This window comes from Colletotrichum abscissum (genome assembly GCF_030869225.1).
Source record: "Colletotrichum abscissum strain IMI 504890 chromosome Unknown Scaffold_26.1, whole genome shotgun sequence".
In the NCBI taxonomy this organism is placed as follows: domain Eukaryota; kingdom Fungi; phylum Ascomycota; class Sordariomycetes; order Glomerellales; family Glomerellaceae; genus Colletotrichum; species Colletotrichum abscissum.
In genome coordinates, this window is record NW_026850165.1 from 446,791 (window position 1) to 466,046 (window position 19,256).

At 51.4% G+C, this 19,256-nt stretch overlaps 7 protein-coding genes across 7 annotated transcripts; 3 read left to right on the forward strand and 4 right to left on the reverse strand.

Annotated features, from left to right (window-relative positions):
• Positions 1-213: 213 nt before the first annotated feature.
• CABS01_10335 (major facilitator superfamily transporter) lies at positions 214-2,161 on the reverse strand (the record flags this gene model as incomplete). The annotated part of the gene is made up of 5 exons (XM_060543691.1): positions 214-450; positions 522-1,289; positions 1,370-1,621; positions 1,695-1,945; positions 2,080-2,161. 5 exons carry the CDS (start codon positions 2,159-2,161, stop codon positions 214-216), a joined length of 1,590 nt encoding a protein of 529 aa, XP_060399373.1.
• A 2,889-nt stretch (positions 2,162-5,050) lies between these two features.
• On the reverse strand, positions 5,051-7,515 carry CABS01_10336 (uncharacterized protein; the record flags this gene model as incomplete). Its single annotated transcript, XM_060543692.1, has 5 exons — positions 5,051-5,775; positions 5,845-6,163; positions 6,333-6,432; positions 6,526-7,092; positions 7,352-7,515. 5 exons carry the CDS (start codon positions 7,513-7,515, stop codon positions 5,051-5,053), a joined length of 1,875 nt encoding a protein of 624 aa, XP_060399374.1.
• Positions 7,516-8,328: 813 nt separating this feature from the next.
• CABS01_10337 (MFS transporter) lies at positions 8,329-10,429 on the forward strand (the record flags this gene model as incomplete). Its single annotated transcript, XM_060543693.1, has 7 exons — positions 8,329-8,345; positions 8,419-8,587; positions 8,667-8,954; positions 9,029-9,155; positions 9,213-9,718; positions 9,789-9,898; positions 9,958-10,429. The coding sequence occupies 7 exons, from the start codon at positions 8,329-8,331 to the stop codon at positions 10,427-10,429; spliced, it is 1,689 nt and encodes a 562-aa protein (XP_060399375.1).
• Positions 10,430-11,620: 1,191 nt separating this feature from the next.
• CABS01_10338 (extracellular serine-rich protein) lies at positions 11,621-12,318 on the forward strand (the record flags this gene model as incomplete). Its single annotated transcript, XM_060543694.1, has 3 exons — positions 11,621-11,690; positions 11,756-12,128; positions 12,186-12,318. The coding sequence occupies 3 exons, from the start codon at positions 11,621-11,623 to the stop codon at positions 12,316-12,318; spliced, it is 576 nt and encodes a 191-aa protein (XP_060399376.1).
• Positions 12,319-13,844: 1,526 nt separating this feature from the next.
• CABS01_10339 (uncharacterized protein) lies at positions 13,845-14,117 on the reverse strand (the record flags this gene model as incomplete). The annotated part of the gene is made up of 1 exon (XM_060543695.1): positions 13,845-14,117. The coding sequence occupies one exon, from the start codon at positions 14,115-14,117 to the stop codon at positions 13,845-13,847; it is 273 nt and encodes a 90-aa protein (XP_060399377.1).
• A 209-nt stretch (positions 14,118-14,326) lies between these two features.
• Positions 14,327-16,076, forward strand: CABS01_10340 (cytochrome P450 oxidoreductase; the record flags this gene model as incomplete). The annotated part of the gene is made up of 4 exons (XM_060543696.1): positions 14,327-14,525; positions 14,585-15,585; positions 15,655-15,792; positions 15,870-16,076. 4 exons carry the CDS (start codon positions 14,327-14,329, stop codon positions 16,074-16,076), a joined length of 1,545 nt encoding a protein of 514 aa, XP_060399378.1.
• A 439-nt stretch (positions 16,077-16,515) lies between these two features.
• CABS01_10341 (uncharacterized protein) lies at positions 16,516-16,839 on the reverse strand (the record flags this gene model as incomplete). The annotated part of the gene is made up of 1 exon (XM_060543697.1): positions 16,516-16,839. One exon carries the CDS (start codon positions 16,837-16,839, stop codon positions 16,516-16,518), a length of 324 nt encoding a protein of 107 aa, XP_060399379.1.
• Between the last annotated feature and the right edge of the window lie 2,417 nt (positions 16,840-19,256).

Below are 19,256 nucleotides of genomic sequence, written 5' to 3' on the forward strand. Positions count from 1 at the left end.
AATTGGTCCTTAGATATTCAGTGCTTTCCCAGAAGTTCCGAATCAGGACACTAAAATGATCCTACAATTTCGAGTGCGAAGTCTTTGGAACGGAGTCATACACAGAGCAAAAAAGGGGTGTCATATCCTGAGTGATACCATACGAACATATCGCATCTTTGGAAGCAGCTTATCACACAAGGATAACACTCGCATAAAGAATACGCATGTTGATCATGCCTCGACCAGCTTTCTGGTGGCAATTCTCATCCTCTTCCCAAACAGCCATAGAGGAATCGTCAAAAGAGAGAAAATTCCCATCAGCATTCCAAATACACCAAAAGGTTCCGATGTTCCCTTCTCCTCGACCCAGTGCGCGACAAAGAAAGTCCACGCAAATGCGATAATTGCTCTCATGATCGTGACCATGACGAAGCAATCGCCAGCAAGTTGCTGATACGCATCGATGAGCTATAGTTTCTCAGGTTAGAAATCTTATTGCTTGACACGAAAGCACGCGTGTGGGGGATGCCTATACTTACGTAGTTGAAGCCGACGGATGGCAGCTGCATAAGACCAAACGACACCATGGCAAATCCGGCAGAGAGACCGACCCAGCCATTCTTGGACGGGTACTGTCCCGTGAAGCCAAACACGAAGAACCCGCCCGTGGCGATGACGAGCGAGGGAAACATGGTCGGCAACCTGCTCTCCGCTTCCGCCAGCCCGCTGCCCGAACTCTTGACCTTCTTCTTCAGCTGAGCGTCGGCGAGGAGGTACGTGTACAAAGCGCCCAAGCCGGTTCCGATGACGCCTCCAATGTTGATCAGCCCGACGTTGGCGCCCCAGAGGTACGGCGGTGCCGCCACGAGCTGGGGCCCGACCGTGGAGATGGTGACGATGCCGCCGACGAGGCCTGCGTAGTGAAACATGACTACCCAGGTGCCCGGGAGTCTCAAAGTCTTCCAGGGGGCGAGGAAGTTGCTCAAGACGCCGCCGCGATAGTGGGTGAAGCCCAGGGACCGCCCGAAGGTGAATGGACGATAGTCTAGCACCTGGCTCTGCGCGTCCTCGACGTGGCTTTCCATGCCCTTTTCGTCAATGGGCGACTGGCCTGCGGCGTCGACGTTGGGAGAGACGACGCGGTCATAGAGCGTCTCGGGGACTAAGAAGAGGGTGGTGACGAAGCAGGCGGCAGAGAGGGCTATGCCGACATAGAAGATATGGAACCAGCCTAGTTGGAACCCGATATATCCGCCCGCTATTCCGCCGATGAGAGAACCGCCCGCGAGGAAGACGGTGTAGATGGCCTGAGTGAGAGAGTTGGGATGTCAGCCAAAGAACACTTCTCTTGTTTGACTCCATCGAACAGGTTTGGGGGTTATCTTACCATGGCACGCCCTCGCTCATCGACGAAAAAGACCTCTCCGATGAGTGCCGGGGCGACAGACTCTGATGCACCGGCTCCGATGCCCTGGAATAGTCTGGAAACGAGAACACCGTTGTATGTTGTTGAGACAGCGCAGGCAATGGTGCCGATCGTCATGAGAAGCGTTGCGGCCAGCAGCACGGGTCGTCGGCCGAAAATGTTCGAAAGAGGGACCCACCAAATGTTGGACGCTCCGAGAAACAGAATATTGACCTGTAGGAAACAAAACTCCATCAGCTGAGTTCATCAACCCGGGACCAGCGTGTGAAGACAGGAATCGACGCACCGCGATAAAGTATGTGAGGTCACTAAAAGGCCTGACGTCTGTGGGGAAAGCCTTGAACCATAGTTGCAACGCCGGTGCAATACCCGAACTGGTGAAGTTGCCGGCAAAAGAGTATAGTGAGACAGTCAACAGCAGTGCGAACTTGCGCCATTGTGCCCAGTTGAGAGGGTCTGCTGGGTCTTCCGATGGTTGTGGGAATCGTCTGAGAGAGTTGGAAGATCTTGGTGACCCGCCGGAAGACTCGTCTTCAACTGCGAAGAAAATCAGTAGTCAGCAAATAGTCCAAGTATTGTTACACAAGAATCGTGTCGTGGGGTATCAGTAACGCATTGCCTGGTCCAGCGCGGCTCCAACAATGACTCTGTTCAATAGTGGAGGAACTCACCTATCAACCTTGCCGTCCCAGGTGGTGTTGCCCTTGCGACTTCCTCCTTGCTTAGGGCAAACGCATACTTCCAGCCCGACATTCTCTTCTGCCTTCTAGATTGGGTGAAAGTGGGTTGATTTTCTTGATCAAGTTGGTTACTGGTGTCTAATGTGCACGTCGACCTTTGGAGAATCGCCCCAAAATCATCAGAGTGAGATGGTCTGATGTTCGTATGATTCCAAACTCTCGCTTCTGCACCGTCCTTTTCAATAATTCCCTTCCATTGTCTAACTTGACTCTCTGGGGTTGGGCCGAATAGCGTTGCACCGACACTACCCCAGATTCCCCCCCGGAATATCCACTGGGGGTCACAGCCATGCAACCTTAAACTGCATAGCTGCCGGAGTGGGGGACGAGGGGGTTCCGAGGTGGGGGACTTCAGCGCCGGCACGTTGTGACGGTACTATCTTGGAAGAGCGGAATAAACTTTAGAAACCACCTCACATAGACCAAAGTTCAGAGAATATCCCTTTAATATCGTTATGATAATGGATTGTTCGCTATTCTAGATCTGTCGTGCTGTGTCGGTGTTGATGCAAGCTTTCCCAGCACCGATATGTCTACACTCAAAACAGCAGTTCTCTAACACACCACACTCCATGCCCTAGTCAAGCTCAAGGAGCAGTGAGCCAGATACTTGCGAATGAGCCAAGCGAACTATTCCCAGACCGGCCTTTGGCCCTAGTGAAGACCAATCAGAGCACAAGAAATATACATGACGTTGCACTAGTTAACTAGAACCGGCCCCGCTGGTTGAACGGGCAGGGTGGGGTGCCGAAATCAAAGCTGAGGAAGTTGGCGCTCTCCCTTTCCATGGTAAAGACCACATCAGTCTCTTGATGTAGATCACGCTGGTTTAGCGGTAACATTGGTTTCAGATCGAGAAAGTTTGACTGTTTTGCGGCCCGATTCAGGGTACACATATGGCTGTGAGCATTAGGGGCAGGTTGATGCTGATGCATCATTCAATTTTTCACATGTGGCGATTGAGTCGAGCAAATAACAAGAGGCAAGTCTCCAAATTATTGAGCAATTTGCATACCGTTTTGAGTTCATTCCTCGGTCCCTCAGAATCCCCAATCACCCGGGTGTGATAGGGTCTATCGTATAAATGGTATGGCTCACCAGAGTTCAATTAGCTACCCCGGATTCTCCGGACAGACTTTGCGGGGTTTGGCTTTTCACCCGTGATCCATATCCGCAAGTACATACAAGAATAAAACGAAAGTTTAGCTAGCTTAACAAGACCACTTCTTCAAATCAAGAGACTAGCAGCTGTAAATTCCATTAGCTCAAGATTCATGAGCGTCCATTCTTGACGCCAGCGTGCCGAAGACCGGGACCCCGGCCACGCCAGGATCACAGCCTCGAACCCCACGCTCACTACCACACGGGTGTGCACTCTGTATCTCAGATTCCTTGGCCGCTTCTTGGTCTATGGCCCCACGACTGAGAACGGAATCACGCCTCCCCCCCCCCCCCCCCCCCCCCCCCCCCCGCGCCCCCCCCCCCCCCCCCCGCCCCCCCCCCCCCCGGGGTTTCCTCTCTTTTTCCCATGGGGCCTCTTTCCTCCCCCTTTTTTGCGGCTTTGGCCCCCCGCCCCGGAACGGGACACCCCCCCCCCCCCCCCCCCCCCCCCACCGTTCCGGAGATGAAAACTGGCGTGTAGAGACGGCGGACCGCTATCAGGTGGCTAGTCAGAGTTGCTCATACACTTCACCTCGCGAAGTAAGCCAATCACCAGCGACTTTTAACTTGTAATGTGGACCGCACTATTAACCGCCGAGAGACTTGGCGGGTACGATGATCCGCATCTAGGAAAACCACATCTCCACAGACCTGGCCGACGGGATGTAGCACTGATTTAGCTGCCGAGAAGACGTGTCCGTGGCCCTTTAGTTGGCAGCTGCAAGTGATGAGAGGGATATTTAGCAAGGCAGCGTACTTACCGTAGATCTTGTCCCTTCAACTGCGGCAAGGGAACATGCGAGCCCAGTAAACCTTTCTCGCCCTCGTGTCTCTTCCACCTATCAGCAAAGAGATTTCGGGTACAGATTTCCCTGCTATCGCGTAGGAATTTTGACTAAAATCGGGAATGCGCAGAGAGAACGGCATGAATGCGGGAACCGGCTGGACTGCATTCAATAGAGTGGAAATCTTCCAAGACGACTAGTAACAAACCTTGCCCACCCTGCCGTTCGTGAACCGGGGTGAATACTACTTCACCAACTGTTGCTGTTGTTGGTGTTGAACAGCCATCACCACTCTGGCGAAGCAAGGTGCGCGATTTTGTCGTTGAGGGCTCTGGCTGTTCACAACGTACAATCAGAACGTTTCTGTACAACTATTCTCAAGTAAGGTAGATGTACGTGTCTCTCATACTATTGAATGCTAGGTTCTGTCAGCAAGATTCCCAACTCGCCCTCGATAAACCCCATGAATAGGAGATGACATACTATCGCATAGGCATTCTCACTAAGACCGTATACGGCTTGCAATCTTAGCACAGCTTGAGTCATGTCGAGATCAAGGCAAAACTTGAGACGACGTATGTATTTCCCGACTCCACGGATGCTATCCTCATTTAGAAACGTTGTCGTAAGCTGTACCCAATTCTTCTTCTAGATTATTTCGAGCACTCCTCAGAAACAACGACAAACTGATATAACTCCCGCTCGTTTCGAGAGTGGAACCAGCTCACAAAGCAGAGACACGCGCCTTAAACTACCAAATGCATCAAATCCTGTTTGGGCTTGAGTTCAGAGTGTCTTCAGACCCGCCATACCCTTGCAAAACTGCCACCTTCCTGTGCCGGAATCTTTCCTATCTCTTGCCAAAGCCAAGCCACCACACGAGGGTAATCATCGAAAGATTCAGACGGGCAAAAATCGTGAAAGTGAAAGCCCTTAGCCGATCAATAGGTGCGATGCTAAGTCTGCATGGCGGGCAACATGGCCTGGTCCGGCAAAAGCATGGACGCGTCAATGGGGATTTGTCCAGGCCCGTCCAGCATCATAATCTCCCAAAACGACTGGTCCATCGCCACTCCCCCGAGCCAAGACATGTTCGGGTCTGTCATCATCCCCACGTGAGGGACAATTTGCGCTTGCTGCTGCTGCTGTTGCTGCTCCTGCTGCTGCTGCTGCTCCGTCGCCATCTGCTCCTGAGGCGGCTGCCCAACAACCTTGTTCAGGTACCACTGACGGATCCACCTCGCCCGGTACGCATAATTCGCCCAGCGCGAGCTCTCGTCCTCGAAGATCCGCCTCTTTTGCCCGACGATCAGCGCCACGTTGTCCGCCTCCTCGAACCGATCCGCCAACCGCCGCGCTATATCGGGAAGGTCGAGCTTCTGGCGCGCCAGCATCACGTCCCAATCACTTGCCGAGTCTTCCAACAGCAGTCGGTGCGAAGACATCATTGTATGTGCTACATCTGCAACGGTGTTGAAGGGTAGATATGCAAATGCTTCAGCCGGGATGGCGAGTAGCGCGTCCATGGCGATCTGGATCGCCTGGAGGCAGAACCAGAGTGACTCGGTCCTACTGAACTGCTCCATGGCGGACATAGCCTCCGAAGGGCTGGCTCCTCGCATGCCGATGCATGGTTCGTATAGTCTAACCATCAGTGCGCCGTAGTGTGCCCAAACCATTGCTATACGACGTGTACGGTTAGTATAATTGACTGTGGGCTCGTTTCCTTGTTGCCGAGAAGTTCACTTACGATTCTCCTTCTTGATGGCGGGTTCTTCAGACTCGAGAGAGCAGATCTCTTTGCGAAGTGATGCTAGCACCGCACTAAAGTGTTCCCGAAAGATGGGTAGAGGCTCCCCTTCCTCTCTATCTGGGCTTGGAAAGACAGCGCGAATGCGGTCCCCTAGATGTTGCATGCGAACGAGGGCAAGTAGATTCTGATCTGTCGGTATAGCGTCCGCCTCGCGAATGGCTTTGGAACATCGTGCGATCTGGGGCGTATACTGTATCTGCGAGTGCCTCCTTATGGCGGCGGGCACACTGGCAAAGATGATCAGTTTCGTTCCACGCTTCACTATACAAAAGCGGGCGAAAGGTAACACACCTTGACGCAATGAAATAGCCGCCTAGAATTGCTCTTTGCTCTTCAAGAGTTGGTTTTGGTGCTTCGAATTGTTTTCCGCCCCGTCCCAAGACTGCCCACGCATCATTCAATAAGGTTTTCGGCATCCAACTCACGGGGCCTGCTAGAGTGTACATGGTCATGTCCATAACCAGACCGATGGCTAGCTGGAGGAGGGTGTTTGCGTTGATACCCATCTGTAGGTGGACATCGCCCCTGTAAGATACAAAATTATCAGATAATCACGCTTCGACAACAGCACGGGCCCGGAACCAATGCATCGAGAAACGACTCATTACTACCACTTACCAGGCGACATAGACAATCAAACCTTGGAGCAGCTCAATCTTCTTCTCCTTATGAACTATGATGTGCATAGCTGCATGCTTGCGGACCCAGTCGTCGACTGACTTTTGTACTGTGGCTGTCTGGGGTACAATGGCTTGCATAATACACCAGAACAAAAATCGCTTCTGGTTGTGGAGATCCCTTGCTGTAACTTCGGGCTCGATGGGCACAAATGGGAAGTTGGGAACCATACGCGTCCGGTAGATGGAAAGGTACTCCTCAGCCTTCTCGGCAGCGATGGTGAACCCCGGCAAGAGCTGATAGGAACCGCTGGGAAACCCAGCCTCTGGAGTCGGCATAGAATGACAATCTTGGGTGCCGGCTGAACTGTTAACACTTGGAGATGCGTCTGTGCTTACTTGATGGGTGACGCCTGGTATAGTCAACCCAGTGCATGGCATCAAGCGCGGGTCCTCGCTGCTGGGGCTGGGCCCGGTTGCCGGCTGCCCTTGTGTCTCTCCTGACTGCTGCTGTGTCTGAAAAAGGCTGACTAGGCCATCTATCTTCTTCTCCAGCTCAGTTACACGACTACGGAGTAGGCATTTAGCTTCATGTTCTGCTCAAAGACACCAGTGAGGAGAAGTGAGAAGGAGGACCGGGTGATCTGCAGCTAGCTTGAAAAGCAGGATGCAACAAAACACATTCCGTGTGAATTCATCGGGTCTTTGGACTGACCTTGACTTTCCCCGTTTCTTCCTCGGGACCGGCTCCGGTACTTGACATCGTATGCTCATGCGGGAGCAGCTTGGCATACCAGCGATGTCAGCGGGCTCTGGTTGATACACACAACTGTAGCCAACAGAGGCAGAACTGCTCACCGTATGCAATCGGCGTGTTCGCTATGTTCCGAACCCGGTTGCCACCGACACCGTATCTTGAGGCGAGCGCAATTGGTGCAAGCTCGGGACTTCTTTGTGTGACTATGCGCAAAGTCGGGGCTGCTGGCGTCATCGTTTGGCGACATCGTTTGTAATGTTTCCCAACAACAACCCGAGCTTAGAGATATTTACGGAGCATTCGCGTCTCAGAAAATGGAGACAGAAAATGTGAATGAAAGTAAGGGCACTTTAGTTAGGCGCGAATTAGATGGCAATGTTGGGGCGAGGGAGCTCGAGAGTGATGGAACGGACGGCATGCAAGAGTCCGGGGGCCGGTGCATTCTTAAGATCCGTAGATGGATTATCGGAATGTAAGGGGGCTACTTGATTGGCTTCATCACCGTTGTGGAGGACGGCGTCGGAGGTCATTTTCAGCCCCGACATCCGACTTTTCACACCAAAACTGCTGCCCTGGGCCCAAGCTCCTTTGTAAACGGCGGCCGCCAACATCCAAAGATCTTTTTCTTGCGTCCGAGTATCCACTGTAAGCACCAGTGATCCTGACCCTGTTGCGTGTGTCGGACTCAGTCTTCATCTGCAGAGCTTTAGGGACTTTGTTGTGATTTTTACACGTAATACTAAAGATGATTAAGGCTGAGGGATCTTGACTTTTGTGTGTGGCTACTGGCGCTAAACCCGGCTTGGCATGCTGACTTTGACATGTCTCCCGTGTTATTCTCCGTACGGACCGGTAACATGATGTGGGATCTGCATGTGTAGAAGGTGAAAGATTCAAAGTCGATGAGTCTCATAATAGTCATGAAGAATGATTGTATTTAAGAAAATAGTCGCTGGGCAGAGAAATTGAACATTTGGCATTCGCACAAGCAACCACACCACGCTTTGCAACTTTATTTGACCAATTTCATTGGTACCATCAGCGAAGATGCCTGTCGAACCAAGGTGGGTTCACACTGCAGCTACTATGGGGCTACGGAGACACGTTCCGGGCTTGATGACCTAACAGTGTCCCTAGAACGACAACCTCACTCTCGATACCACGAACGAGTGGAGAGAAGTTCAGCGATGCAGAACTAGAGAAGACCTCTCCAGCCCAAGATGCCACCGCAGAAGAGTATCCCACTGGTGCGAGCCTGGCCATCATCACAATTGGCCTATTCCTTGCGGTTTTGTGCTTTGGACTTGTACGTGTCAATTGCTTTCTGGGGCATTGTGTCTCCCTGTCGATGCAACACATGGCTGACAGCACCCATCCTCATCTAGGATCGCTCAATCTTGGGAACTGCGATCCCGGTAATCACATCCGAGTTTGAGTCTTTACCGGATGTAGCGTGGTATGGCTCCGCGTACCTCTTCACCATGTGTTCGTTCCAGCTCTTTTTCGGCAAATTGTACGCCGAGTTCAACGCCAAATGGGTCTTCCTTGTTGCTCTCTTCATCTTTGAGGTGGGGTCCATTGTCTGCGCCGTGGCTCCGAGCTCCGTGGTTCTTATTGTCGGCCGAGCCATCTCCGGAGTCGGTGCCGCTGGACTCATGTCCGGCGCTCTCATTGTAAGTCTTTCCAACAAGGCTTGGCGTTTCTCGATTTCTACGGAACCTTATTGACTAATCCAATCGCGACTCAGATTTTGGCTAGAAGTGTGCCTCTTCACAGACGCCCGCAGTTCACCGCAGCAGTTGGCGCGGCGGGCGGGATCTCGCAGTGCATAGCGCCGACTCTTGGCGGCGTTTTTGTTGATAAGGCTACTTGGAGTAGGACTTCTTTTACCCCCTCATCATGTGATGTAGCAGGACACTGACGCACATCAGGATGGTGCTTCTGGATCAACCTTCCTCTTGGCGGTGTGACCTTCCTGGTGGTTCTCTTCCTCCTAAAGCTACCGACGCCGCCGAAGAAGCAGACACAAAGCGTGCGGGAGTTTATTTCAAACTTTGACTTGGTAGGGACACTGCTCCTCATACCTTGGATTATCTGTCTTCTCCTCGCCTTGCAGTGGGGCGGAACTGAATATCCCTGGAGTAATTGGCGCATAATCCTGTGCTGGTGCCTCTTTGCGGTCTGCTTCCTTTTATGGGCACTAGTCCAGTTCCGCGAGGGCGACAAAGCCACCGTCCCATTTCGCATCCTTTTCCAGAGGTCTATGGCCTGTGCTTGCTGGCTTATGCTTCTTCTGTTCTCACTTCTCTTCATCGAAGTGTACTACATCCCCATCTGGTTGCAAGCAGTCAAGAATCACTCTGCCTATCAGAGTGGCATTGACTTATTGGCATCATCGGTTTCCTTGTCAGTGGCTACAATACTTTCTGGATTCTTGGTAAGTTGATAATACATGTACTGTCCATCCTTGGGTCGCTTAGTACACCGTGATACTGATCAATTGTCAGACAAGTCACATCGGATACTACGTCCCGCAACTCATCGCTTCATCTGTTATCGCCTCTATCGGAACGGGGCTGATCTACTCGTTTGACGAAAACACGAGTTCAGGCTTCTGGTATTATTTTAACTTGCCCCGAATTTTCAACGCACTCCAGATGCTAACAACCGCTGTAGGATTGCCTCACTTGTTCTTTTAGGAGTGGGCGTGGGTCTGGGCGGGCAGCAGACGTTGATAGCAGTTCAGACCGTGTTCCAAGGTCGTGACGTAGCCCTAGCCACGTCTCTCTTGATTTTCCTGCAAAGTCTCGGTGGCACCGTGTTCTTGGCTGTCGCTCAAAACATCTTCCATTCGAGACTAATCTCCGAGTTGAGCCAAAACGTACCCAACGTAAACCCGGCAGTCGTCATTGACGCGGGCGGTTCCGGACTAGTGGAGTCGATGCGGAGCATCTACCCGGATTCAGTCGACGGCATTATCGGAGCTTACAACAAGGCTCTCCAAAACGTCTTCCTGATTGCCACTGTTCTCGGGTGTTTGACAGTTTTTGGGTGTGTCTTCATCGAGTGGAAAAGCGTTAAGAAGGACAAGACGAAAGGCGGCCAGACTCCGGGTCAGACGAAAAGAGATGGAGACGCGGAGAAGTAGAGCTACTATAGATCCCGGAACTTCCGGTAGTTAACGACTTAAGCATGTATCACTATGCAATAGTGCGGCTTGGAATTGGGAATAATGGCCAAGCACTTTCTATAGATAGTTAAGGGTATGCGAGGTCTGTTCTCAAACCGGGCAATAAAATCGTAAGTGTCACAATCATTCCATGCGCACGTTCCCGTTGACGTCGATCTCCCGATGATTTCAGCGTAAAAGCTCTCCTGACGTCAATAGACAATACTCAATTCGTCTCCCGCGCGCGACGAAGAACATATCTCAGAGCCGCAAACACCCTAGCGATATGTGCAAACCATTAATTGTTTGTGCCGATCTCCCGTAAGTGCCAGCTTCAACGCTCGGAGATCCCCCACGGTCAAGGGGGGACCGAAGGGGCCAGCCGGGGGCCCACGCCTCTTTCAGTATCTCGAAACGACGCCGCAACCGTTTCATCCGTTTGCAAGCTTTAGCTTGGTAATCGTGAAAGAACTCCAGACTTCATACTCAGCCAGCCGACTGCCGGCTCATTGGCAAGCTTGGATGTTGCCCGCGTTGCCCGCAACTTCATTCCCTTGTTGGTCACTGTCGTCCCAACGCCGAAAGGACCTGACACGAGGAGACAGCTTCTTGATTGACCGGCCTCTCCCCTCCTGGCCAAGAAGCGCGAGATGATATCCCCCCTCTTCTAATTAATGTTTAATCCGCCTTTTTTCTTCGGTGCCAATTTCTAAGCATGCCTCGGTATGCAGTGCGGCCGAAGAAACGAAACATGTCACGTTTGAGGGATCCGACACCTCTCATTGGACAACTCGGGTCATCTCATCTTTCGAGATGCCCAAGCTTCGCTGCTACCCCTGCTGATCACGGCAACTCGAATACTCCAATTGTGCGATTTTAAGTCTACGCGGTCTCATGATCGGGAGAAGCTTGCCCAGTGCGGAAGGTTAAGAGAGAAAAGGTTCGTATTAGTGGATGAGTGGTGTCGCCGTGCATCCCGAAGGTGCTGATAGTTTGAGATCCTGCATGCTGTAATGGTTAGTTTAAATATCATAGAGTCCTCTGCCCCTCTCCTGCAGATCATCGTCCTCTGCAGTGTTTTCAGTGTCTTCGTATTGAAGCAGCGTCTCCTCGTCTCAGCCGTGTCAGCCAGTAATCCGTACAGGATCATCGAGTGTCAAAGTATCCAAGATGAAGTTCAGCATCGTCGCCGTCTATCTCTCCGCCTTTATAGGAGGCTCCTTGGCCGCCGCTCTCAATGGTAAGTATTTCTCGCTTACACCACGAAACTATATTTTCGTAGCTCGTGGCTCACATCTTCGATAGAGCGTCAGGCACCACCTGCGCCGGGCCCCGCTCCCCCGACGCCCAAGGTCATCCCCGTTGTCGTCGGTAGCCCGACTCGTGAGAAGTCTCTGCTCTTCTATCCTGAGGTCGTGAAGGCAAACCCTGGAGACATTGTTCAGTTCCAGTTCTGGCCCAACAACCATACCGTCACTCAGGCCGCGAACACCCAGGCCCCGTGTAACCCTCTCCAGGATACGATGCCGAATGGCGTTCATTCTGGCTTTATCCCGGGAGTTACAGACGGCTCTCCGGTCGGGACTTTCAACGTGCAGGTCGAGAACACCGAGCCCATGCTCATGTACTGCGCTCAAGGCATGCACTGCCAGCTTGGCATGGTCATGATCATTAACCCGTAAGAAAGCCCTGGCTTATCCACCCTCCAAATTTGACAACACTAACAACCCACCAGGAAGGCGGACGCCGATGTCCAAGCGTACAAGATGGCCGCCAAGGGATCACAGATGAACGTCCCTGCCAAGAATGTGGCTGGTGGTTCTGCGGGCAGGATTCCTTCAAATTTGGCTGTTCCGCCTGTTGTGTAAAGGAAATGGCGCAAATATAGCGACTGATGTCACAGTGCACTTATATCAAACCTACAAATTGTAATTTATGTTGTTTACATGATGGCTTATCGTCACCTACAAGTTTCGGCGAAGGATACAGTTGAACAAGGTGGAGGCGCTGCTGATGCGGGTTGTCGGCTACAGCTTTGAGGATTTGTGTGCGCGGAGTCTGGTTGGTTATAAATTCGAGGATCGACATTGAATCACGAGACTGCGTTTTCGAGGTGCATATGAGTGACCCTGTCACATTGGTGCGCGAGTGCAAGCTGTTCCGCTCATTCCATTCTTTGACTCTGTCATAATCATAGCTTCCAACGCCGAATGTGAAATGTGTTTGGCAAGAATGGCTGGTGGACTTTGCGGGTTTAGGTCGGCATAAAGACCGAGTTAGCCCGCTTACTCTAGAGTACGGGCAACTCGCAACTAAGACAAGGGCGGCGTATCAACGGCGATCTTTAAACCGACTTACATGCATTTAATAGGAGATGGAAAACGTAGGGAATCAAGATTTGGGGGTCTTCTGAGATGAATTGGGTGCCGTTCTTTACTATATTAAGTGAACGCGACCTTGTGGTCAAATAAGGTAGTCTCGGACTACTTCATGACGCTCACGTCTTAAGAGAGACAAGATTCAAAGAACCTGCTTGCAATGGCATCTAGCGTGACGGTAGCACGAAACAATTGAATCTGTCTTCCCATGAATCTTTCGTCAGGTAGGCAACGGGAAATTATCCTGCATTTTTACGTCACTCTGCATACATTTGCCCGTGTCAAGGCCCAGACCTTATGTCGAGACATCGGTCTTGTTAACATGGGAAGAGCCAAGACTTTCTACTCACAAAACACCCGTATGCTGCAACTGTCACATTGAAAGAAAAGTTCCCCGTTCCAGCAGAATGCATGTTCTCTCTTTGATCATCACTACATGCACATAAACAAGGTAGACGCAGGTGAAGTAAATTGCTGCAATCGCTGGGAAAGCCCATTTCATTTATCACATTGAGCCTGAGACAGGCGAGCAATCGCCGTTTGGTACTCAATTAGTGTCTGTTGAGCTGAAGACACTGGACGACGGATGCAAGTGTCGGGGGCATAGGAGATAGCTTAACAAACTCACCGTCTCGTAGCCTTGAAGATTGGCCGTACGCCATCACGGTCAACGGCTTAATCAAACACCGCGATACTCCACTCCCGTTGCGTCTCCGCGGCCGGCCGCAAGCTGGCTGATGCATCTCATTGCGGGGCGGACGCCGGTCTCGGACAGTTTTCATCCCCGAGTCCCGCCGCCTAGAAAACCCAAAACACACCGGCCAAGATCAACGATTCCCCCATCTGACACCGAGAACCTCCAGGTTCGTGGCAGATAGTTCCCAGATGTTCGAACTCAAGCGATCCGTCAGGCCTTTTATTCCGATTATTGGTTTTTGTGGATGGATCCTGCGCAGGTAGTCCTGTCAATTGACTCAAGAAAAATCCTCCAGTATCCATATGAGATACCAGTCCGACTATCCACGATTGACGCTTCTACCCGCCTTGGGGTCGCATATTACATATGCTGATCCACTTGGGTGTCCATGCATAGCGGGCAAGGAGGATGCCTTACTATTTCGACCCACGCTATTCGACACTTTGAACAAGGTTTCGGTCCCGAGAGTGTCTCCATAGCCTAGCATTCTAAGATCGCCTATGACTCGTCCCATACCATGCACCAATGATAGTTGTAAGCCGTACGCCTTTAAATCTTCAACTTCAAGACGCTGCGGATTGATTGCGTACATGTCTGACAATCCATGACGGAGTCGGTTCGTCTCAAATAGGATGGGTAAATACGATGACTCTTCCGCTATAAAAGCCCATCATTCTCGTGCATCTGCTTTCGAGGAATGCTCGAGACCAGCTCTCACGCCAATTGTCTGCTCTATCAATCAATATTGAGCTTTTCATCTGCCTATCTATCTTCCTCATAATTTATACGAGCATCTTTACGATGAATACCCAACTCTTATTGGCATTTGCAGGCTTTGCCCTCCTTGCCCAGATCCTTGTCTCCTTTGTTCAGTGGCTTCGCTCCCCCCTACGATCGGTGCCCGGACCTTTGCTGGCTCGCTACACAGACTTTTGGTATTTTCATCGCCTTAAACAGGGAAATTTTGAGAAGGTCAACCAAGAACTACACGAACAATACGGTAAGAGCGTCAAGCGACAGCAAGGAGTATATGTACTAAAGTTTATCCTTTCTCGCCAGGGCCCATCGTCCGCTACGGCCCGAACCGATACAGTATCAACGACGCGGAAGTCCTCAAGACTGTCTATGGCCATGGTACGCAATTCCAGAAGTCAGAATGGTACATCCCGTTCCAGCCGAATGAGGATCAATGGAACGTATTTTCGGATCGCTCGATACAGCGTCATGCTCACAGCAGACGGTTCTACACCAACGCGTATTCAATGACGTCTCTTGTGAACTACGAGCCATACGTGGATGATTGCGGTGCTCTCTTTTCTCAACGTCTTTCAGAGTTTGCCAAGGCTGGCTCTACAGTAGACATCGGACATTGGTTCCAGTGCTTCGCCTTTGATGCTGTCGCAATGATGACCTACGGAAAGCGTCTCGGCTTCCTGGATCGTGGCGAAGACATTGCACAGGTCATTGATAACATTAATAAGAGCTTGGTATACTCGAGCTTGACTGGTATCTTTCCTTCCGTGCATATGTACATTGCACCACTGGTTACCGGCATCACAAAGCGTCTTGGCATGGGAGCGAAGATGATGTATGTCATAGACTTTACGGCGCAGACCATTGAGGAGGAGCGAGCTTCTCCAAAGACGGTCATCGAGGTCAAAGGTGCCGAAGACGGCGCTGCTGTTGGAGAGACGTTCCTCACCAAATTCCTGGCCAAGCACTCCAGCAACCCCACTGAGTTCACCAACTGGCATCTTCTCATCGGCTGCGCCAGCAATGTCTTTGCCGGGTCAGACACGACAGGTATCAGCATCTCAGCCATTGTTTACCACTTGCTCAAGAGCCCTGATGCCTTGGCGAAGCTTCGCGAGGAGATTGCAGACTTCACCAGTCGCGGCGAGCTGTCTCAAGCACCGAGTTTCAAAGAAAGCCAGAAAATGCCGTATCTTCAAGCAGTGATCAAGGAGGCTTTGCGCGTCCATCCAGCTGTGGGCCTGCCGCTCGAGCGCATTGTTCCCGAGGGCGGTGCTACCATCGGCGAGCGTTTCTTTCCGGCTGGAGTGAGTCAATGCTTCCCATGTTCTCAGTCCTCAACTGGTGATCACTAACCATTCAACCGTTCTTGATAGTCCGTCGTTGGAATCAACAGCTGGGTCCACCACAGAAACACAGCCATTTTCGGAGACGATGCCGAGAAATTCAACCCCGATCGTTGGCTGATTGAGAATGAAGAAAGGATCTCCGTGATGAACAGAAACTGGATGCCTGTAAGATGAACCCCCGTTTTCTTATGGTTACCTAACTCTCTTGGGGCATGTGATATCTAACATGAACCGTCTTCCAGTTTGGGCTGGGATCACGCACATGCCTTGGCAAGAATGTGTCTATCTTGGAAATGTCCAAGCTCATTCCTCGACTTATCCGGGACTTTGACTTCAAGCTTGAAGGTGCGGCTGCTACACCAAGAGGTGCCTGGAAAACACGCAACGCATGGTTCGTCAAGCCTAAGAACTTCCACGTCAAGGTGAAGTCGAGGATGGCAGGCAACTAGAATCACCACGAATGGTGTTCTGGGTATGCCAGAAGCATTTGCGCACCTGATCCCGTCCGCAAAGTCAGTGTTATCAAGCCTCCGGGTGTGGACCAAGCAGTCTTCGAGCTGTACTGCATATTTGATAATTTGCTGTCATCACACAATGAGCAAACGAGCGCTTTGGAACCTGTTAAGTTCTAGTATGGTCTGCAAGCGGAGACAACTTCACCATTTGCGGTAGCTCTCGTATGATGTAATGCCTTGAAATTTACAGGGTCTTATTTGAATCTTGATAAAGTAGATAATACTGAAATATGAGCGCCAGGACCTGCCATCTTCCCAGCCCTCTTATGCGTACATGTAACCTCACGCGGAACCCAGCCTGTTTCCTCTTTCGTCACCTAAGTAGCGTGGCTGCTCTCGTCTTTTGATCGATTTATTATCTGGTGGACATCCTTTACAGAGCGCCGCAGTAGCCACAGCTAGTGCACGAGTCGACAACGTAGACGTGATAGCTGTGACGGCCAAGGATGTTACCGGTCGTGTCGTGTCCGCCGGTGGGAACGTTGTTGCAGTACGTGATGCAGTTGGACCGAGCATCTCCACTCTCTTGGTTGTGGCCAGATACTGTGCCGCCAATTGCCGTGCATTCGGCATCCATCACGGGATATTGTTCCAATGTGCACGGAACATAGCTTTGCACAGGTGATGTGACGACGCCGCAGAATTGAGCGGCTGCGCCGCTGGCGAGAACAATGAGGGTGGCGATGGTGAACTGCATGATAATCGCTTGGAGAGGGTGTCCAAAGTAAGATTGAGAGATTCAAGGCTTAAATTATTTTGAAAGTTTGGCGTCAAGCTTGTCGTTGGGAGAAGACGAATCATGTGTTTGAATGCAATGTGGGTGTGTCTCTCGATTTCGTCCGTGAACTGTGTCATGTATTTATACCAATCACTTTCGAACCCTCAAGAGTGATTGAACTTTTCGGATACAGTTTGATTCCGTCTAGCAATGGTCAGATATCCGTTGGCAGGTCGAAAAGCCCTCAATAGCTGATCAAATTGTTACAAAGCGCAACCAACAGTGGTCCTATACGTGGAGACAATTAGGCTGTTGACAGCTCATCACGGAAGGTTGCAAGCAAATCTAGAAGCGATTGTGGTCCGAGTGAGGGGCGGCTCTCCAGATCTCCGCACAGCTATTCAGCAAAGTTATCTGCCTTGGTACAGTATGGCTAGGATCTAGCCGGCGGCATCCGATGTCTTTCGATGCCATTACGACGGTACCTGCAGGCTCTCCACAGATCGGCTCTTTGCTAGGATGTTTCCCGCCTCGGAGCAACTATAATGGCCCACAGAAAGCGGAATTGACTTCTAAGGTTGGCAACTACTTAAATTGCATCGCATAAAATACATTACCCGCGCGGTAGTATGCTACTCTAACGCCGGTTGCTGACACCAGCCTTATTGGGCTTCTGATGGCACTTTGGCCTTCATTTTGGGATGCCCTGTTTTCTGAAAAGGGCATATCATCGCGATTCGGTTAGTAGACGGTCTATTGCAGAAGCTGGTGTTTTCCTGTTGGTGAGAACAAGTAAAAAGGCGACTTGCGGATTGTGAAGGTCACCATCCACACCCGACAGTCTCAATCTCAATGTGAGATTACATTGGAAAAGCCGAGGGCATGTGTGCATCCAAGCAGTTCACCAGACAATTTTCGACACGTTGAACACAATCAAGGAAGCAAGCCTCGCGGCGTGTTGCTGACAAGACATGACTACTCTGGGAGACTCTAGTCGACGAGAGGCATAAACATCTGACCGCTAACGGAGGCGCCTCCCGTCCCGCCCTCATGACACATTCCGGACGGGGTTCCACTTTCAGGGCTCGTCCGATTGCGGGGCCCCTCGACACAACCACATCGGGAGGCCTGTGGCTGGATCTACCCATGGATGTTTGCGACCACAGGAGATTGTCGGGCACAAGTTGTGTCTGAGACGGCTAGGCCGAATCGCATACCGAATGATCCGGTCAATGATCAAACTATGGCGGCACGGCATGTGTGGCCCATTCAACTTCATCCCACTAGTTGATATATGACATGTGGGCTTGACTGGAATGCGTCCCTCAACGGCCAAGGATCCTAATGTCGACTTCACGGGTTCAAGACTTTATCTCCTGCCAACCAGAGCGCCCCCATTTCGCGTTCCGGTCTATTGTCTCAAGCGCTAGGCTTTCTGTGGCTTTTCTTTACTTTCTTTTTATCGACAAGTCGGGAACAGGGGCCCAGTCTAGGTCGGGAACGAGGACTTTTTCTCCGTCTCATCGATGATGATGCCGATGATGATGACACTCAAAAGGGGGGTGGTACGGCATCGAGTGCCCCATTGTCGCGTGGCGAAGTGCGTTGATTCACTTTCTCAGCGTGCCAAACCACGAGGCAAGGTGTCACTAGCACGCCGTCCTCGTTTCTTCTTGTGCCAGCCAACCCCCCGACATCCCCGACTAGTGACTAACGCCAGATCAAATCGATTTGTCTGGGGCTGCGGTACGCGATTGGCCGCCGCAGCTTCGGAAAGTTGCTTGCCTTCCTATCCGCGTGGCTATCAGACTGAGACAACTCTTGCAACCCACAAGCCAGACAGACGTGATAAATCAAAGACATTGTACTCGCTCCTGGGGGAGGAGAGACAACTCAGGGGAGGGGCCCCGTTCAAGGTTGTTAGATTCGTCGATCTGGCTGATTATTAACTTTCGGTCGAGCCAATAGGGAGTCGATATTACAGCCTCCCTTTCTCTCCCTGCGTCCGCTCAACAAGTGTCAACATTTCTCGCTTCTCCCTCTGTTCTATGATTTCTTTTCCCCGCCAGGATTGGTGATACTCAAGTGCCGGTGAAGGCTTCTCTGCCAATGTACATAAGAATGGCTTCGTGCTCCGTGATGATGGGAAATGTCAATTTTCCCTTAAGCAAATTTAAGCTTTTGCGCTCTCAGTTTCCGCACAAAGAGTCTCGATTGGCGAAGAGATCTTGCTTACTCCTCGTACGATAACGCCCTAATACCGGTTGGGTGGCTTCTCCCTCATCCTCGTTCCGCGCCGCCTGCATCATGTAGGTTTCCATTGTTCTCTCCCACACAATCGGAATGTCTGAATCACGACAAATTGCTGATCAAGTCAGATGAGCCCAGGGCTTCTC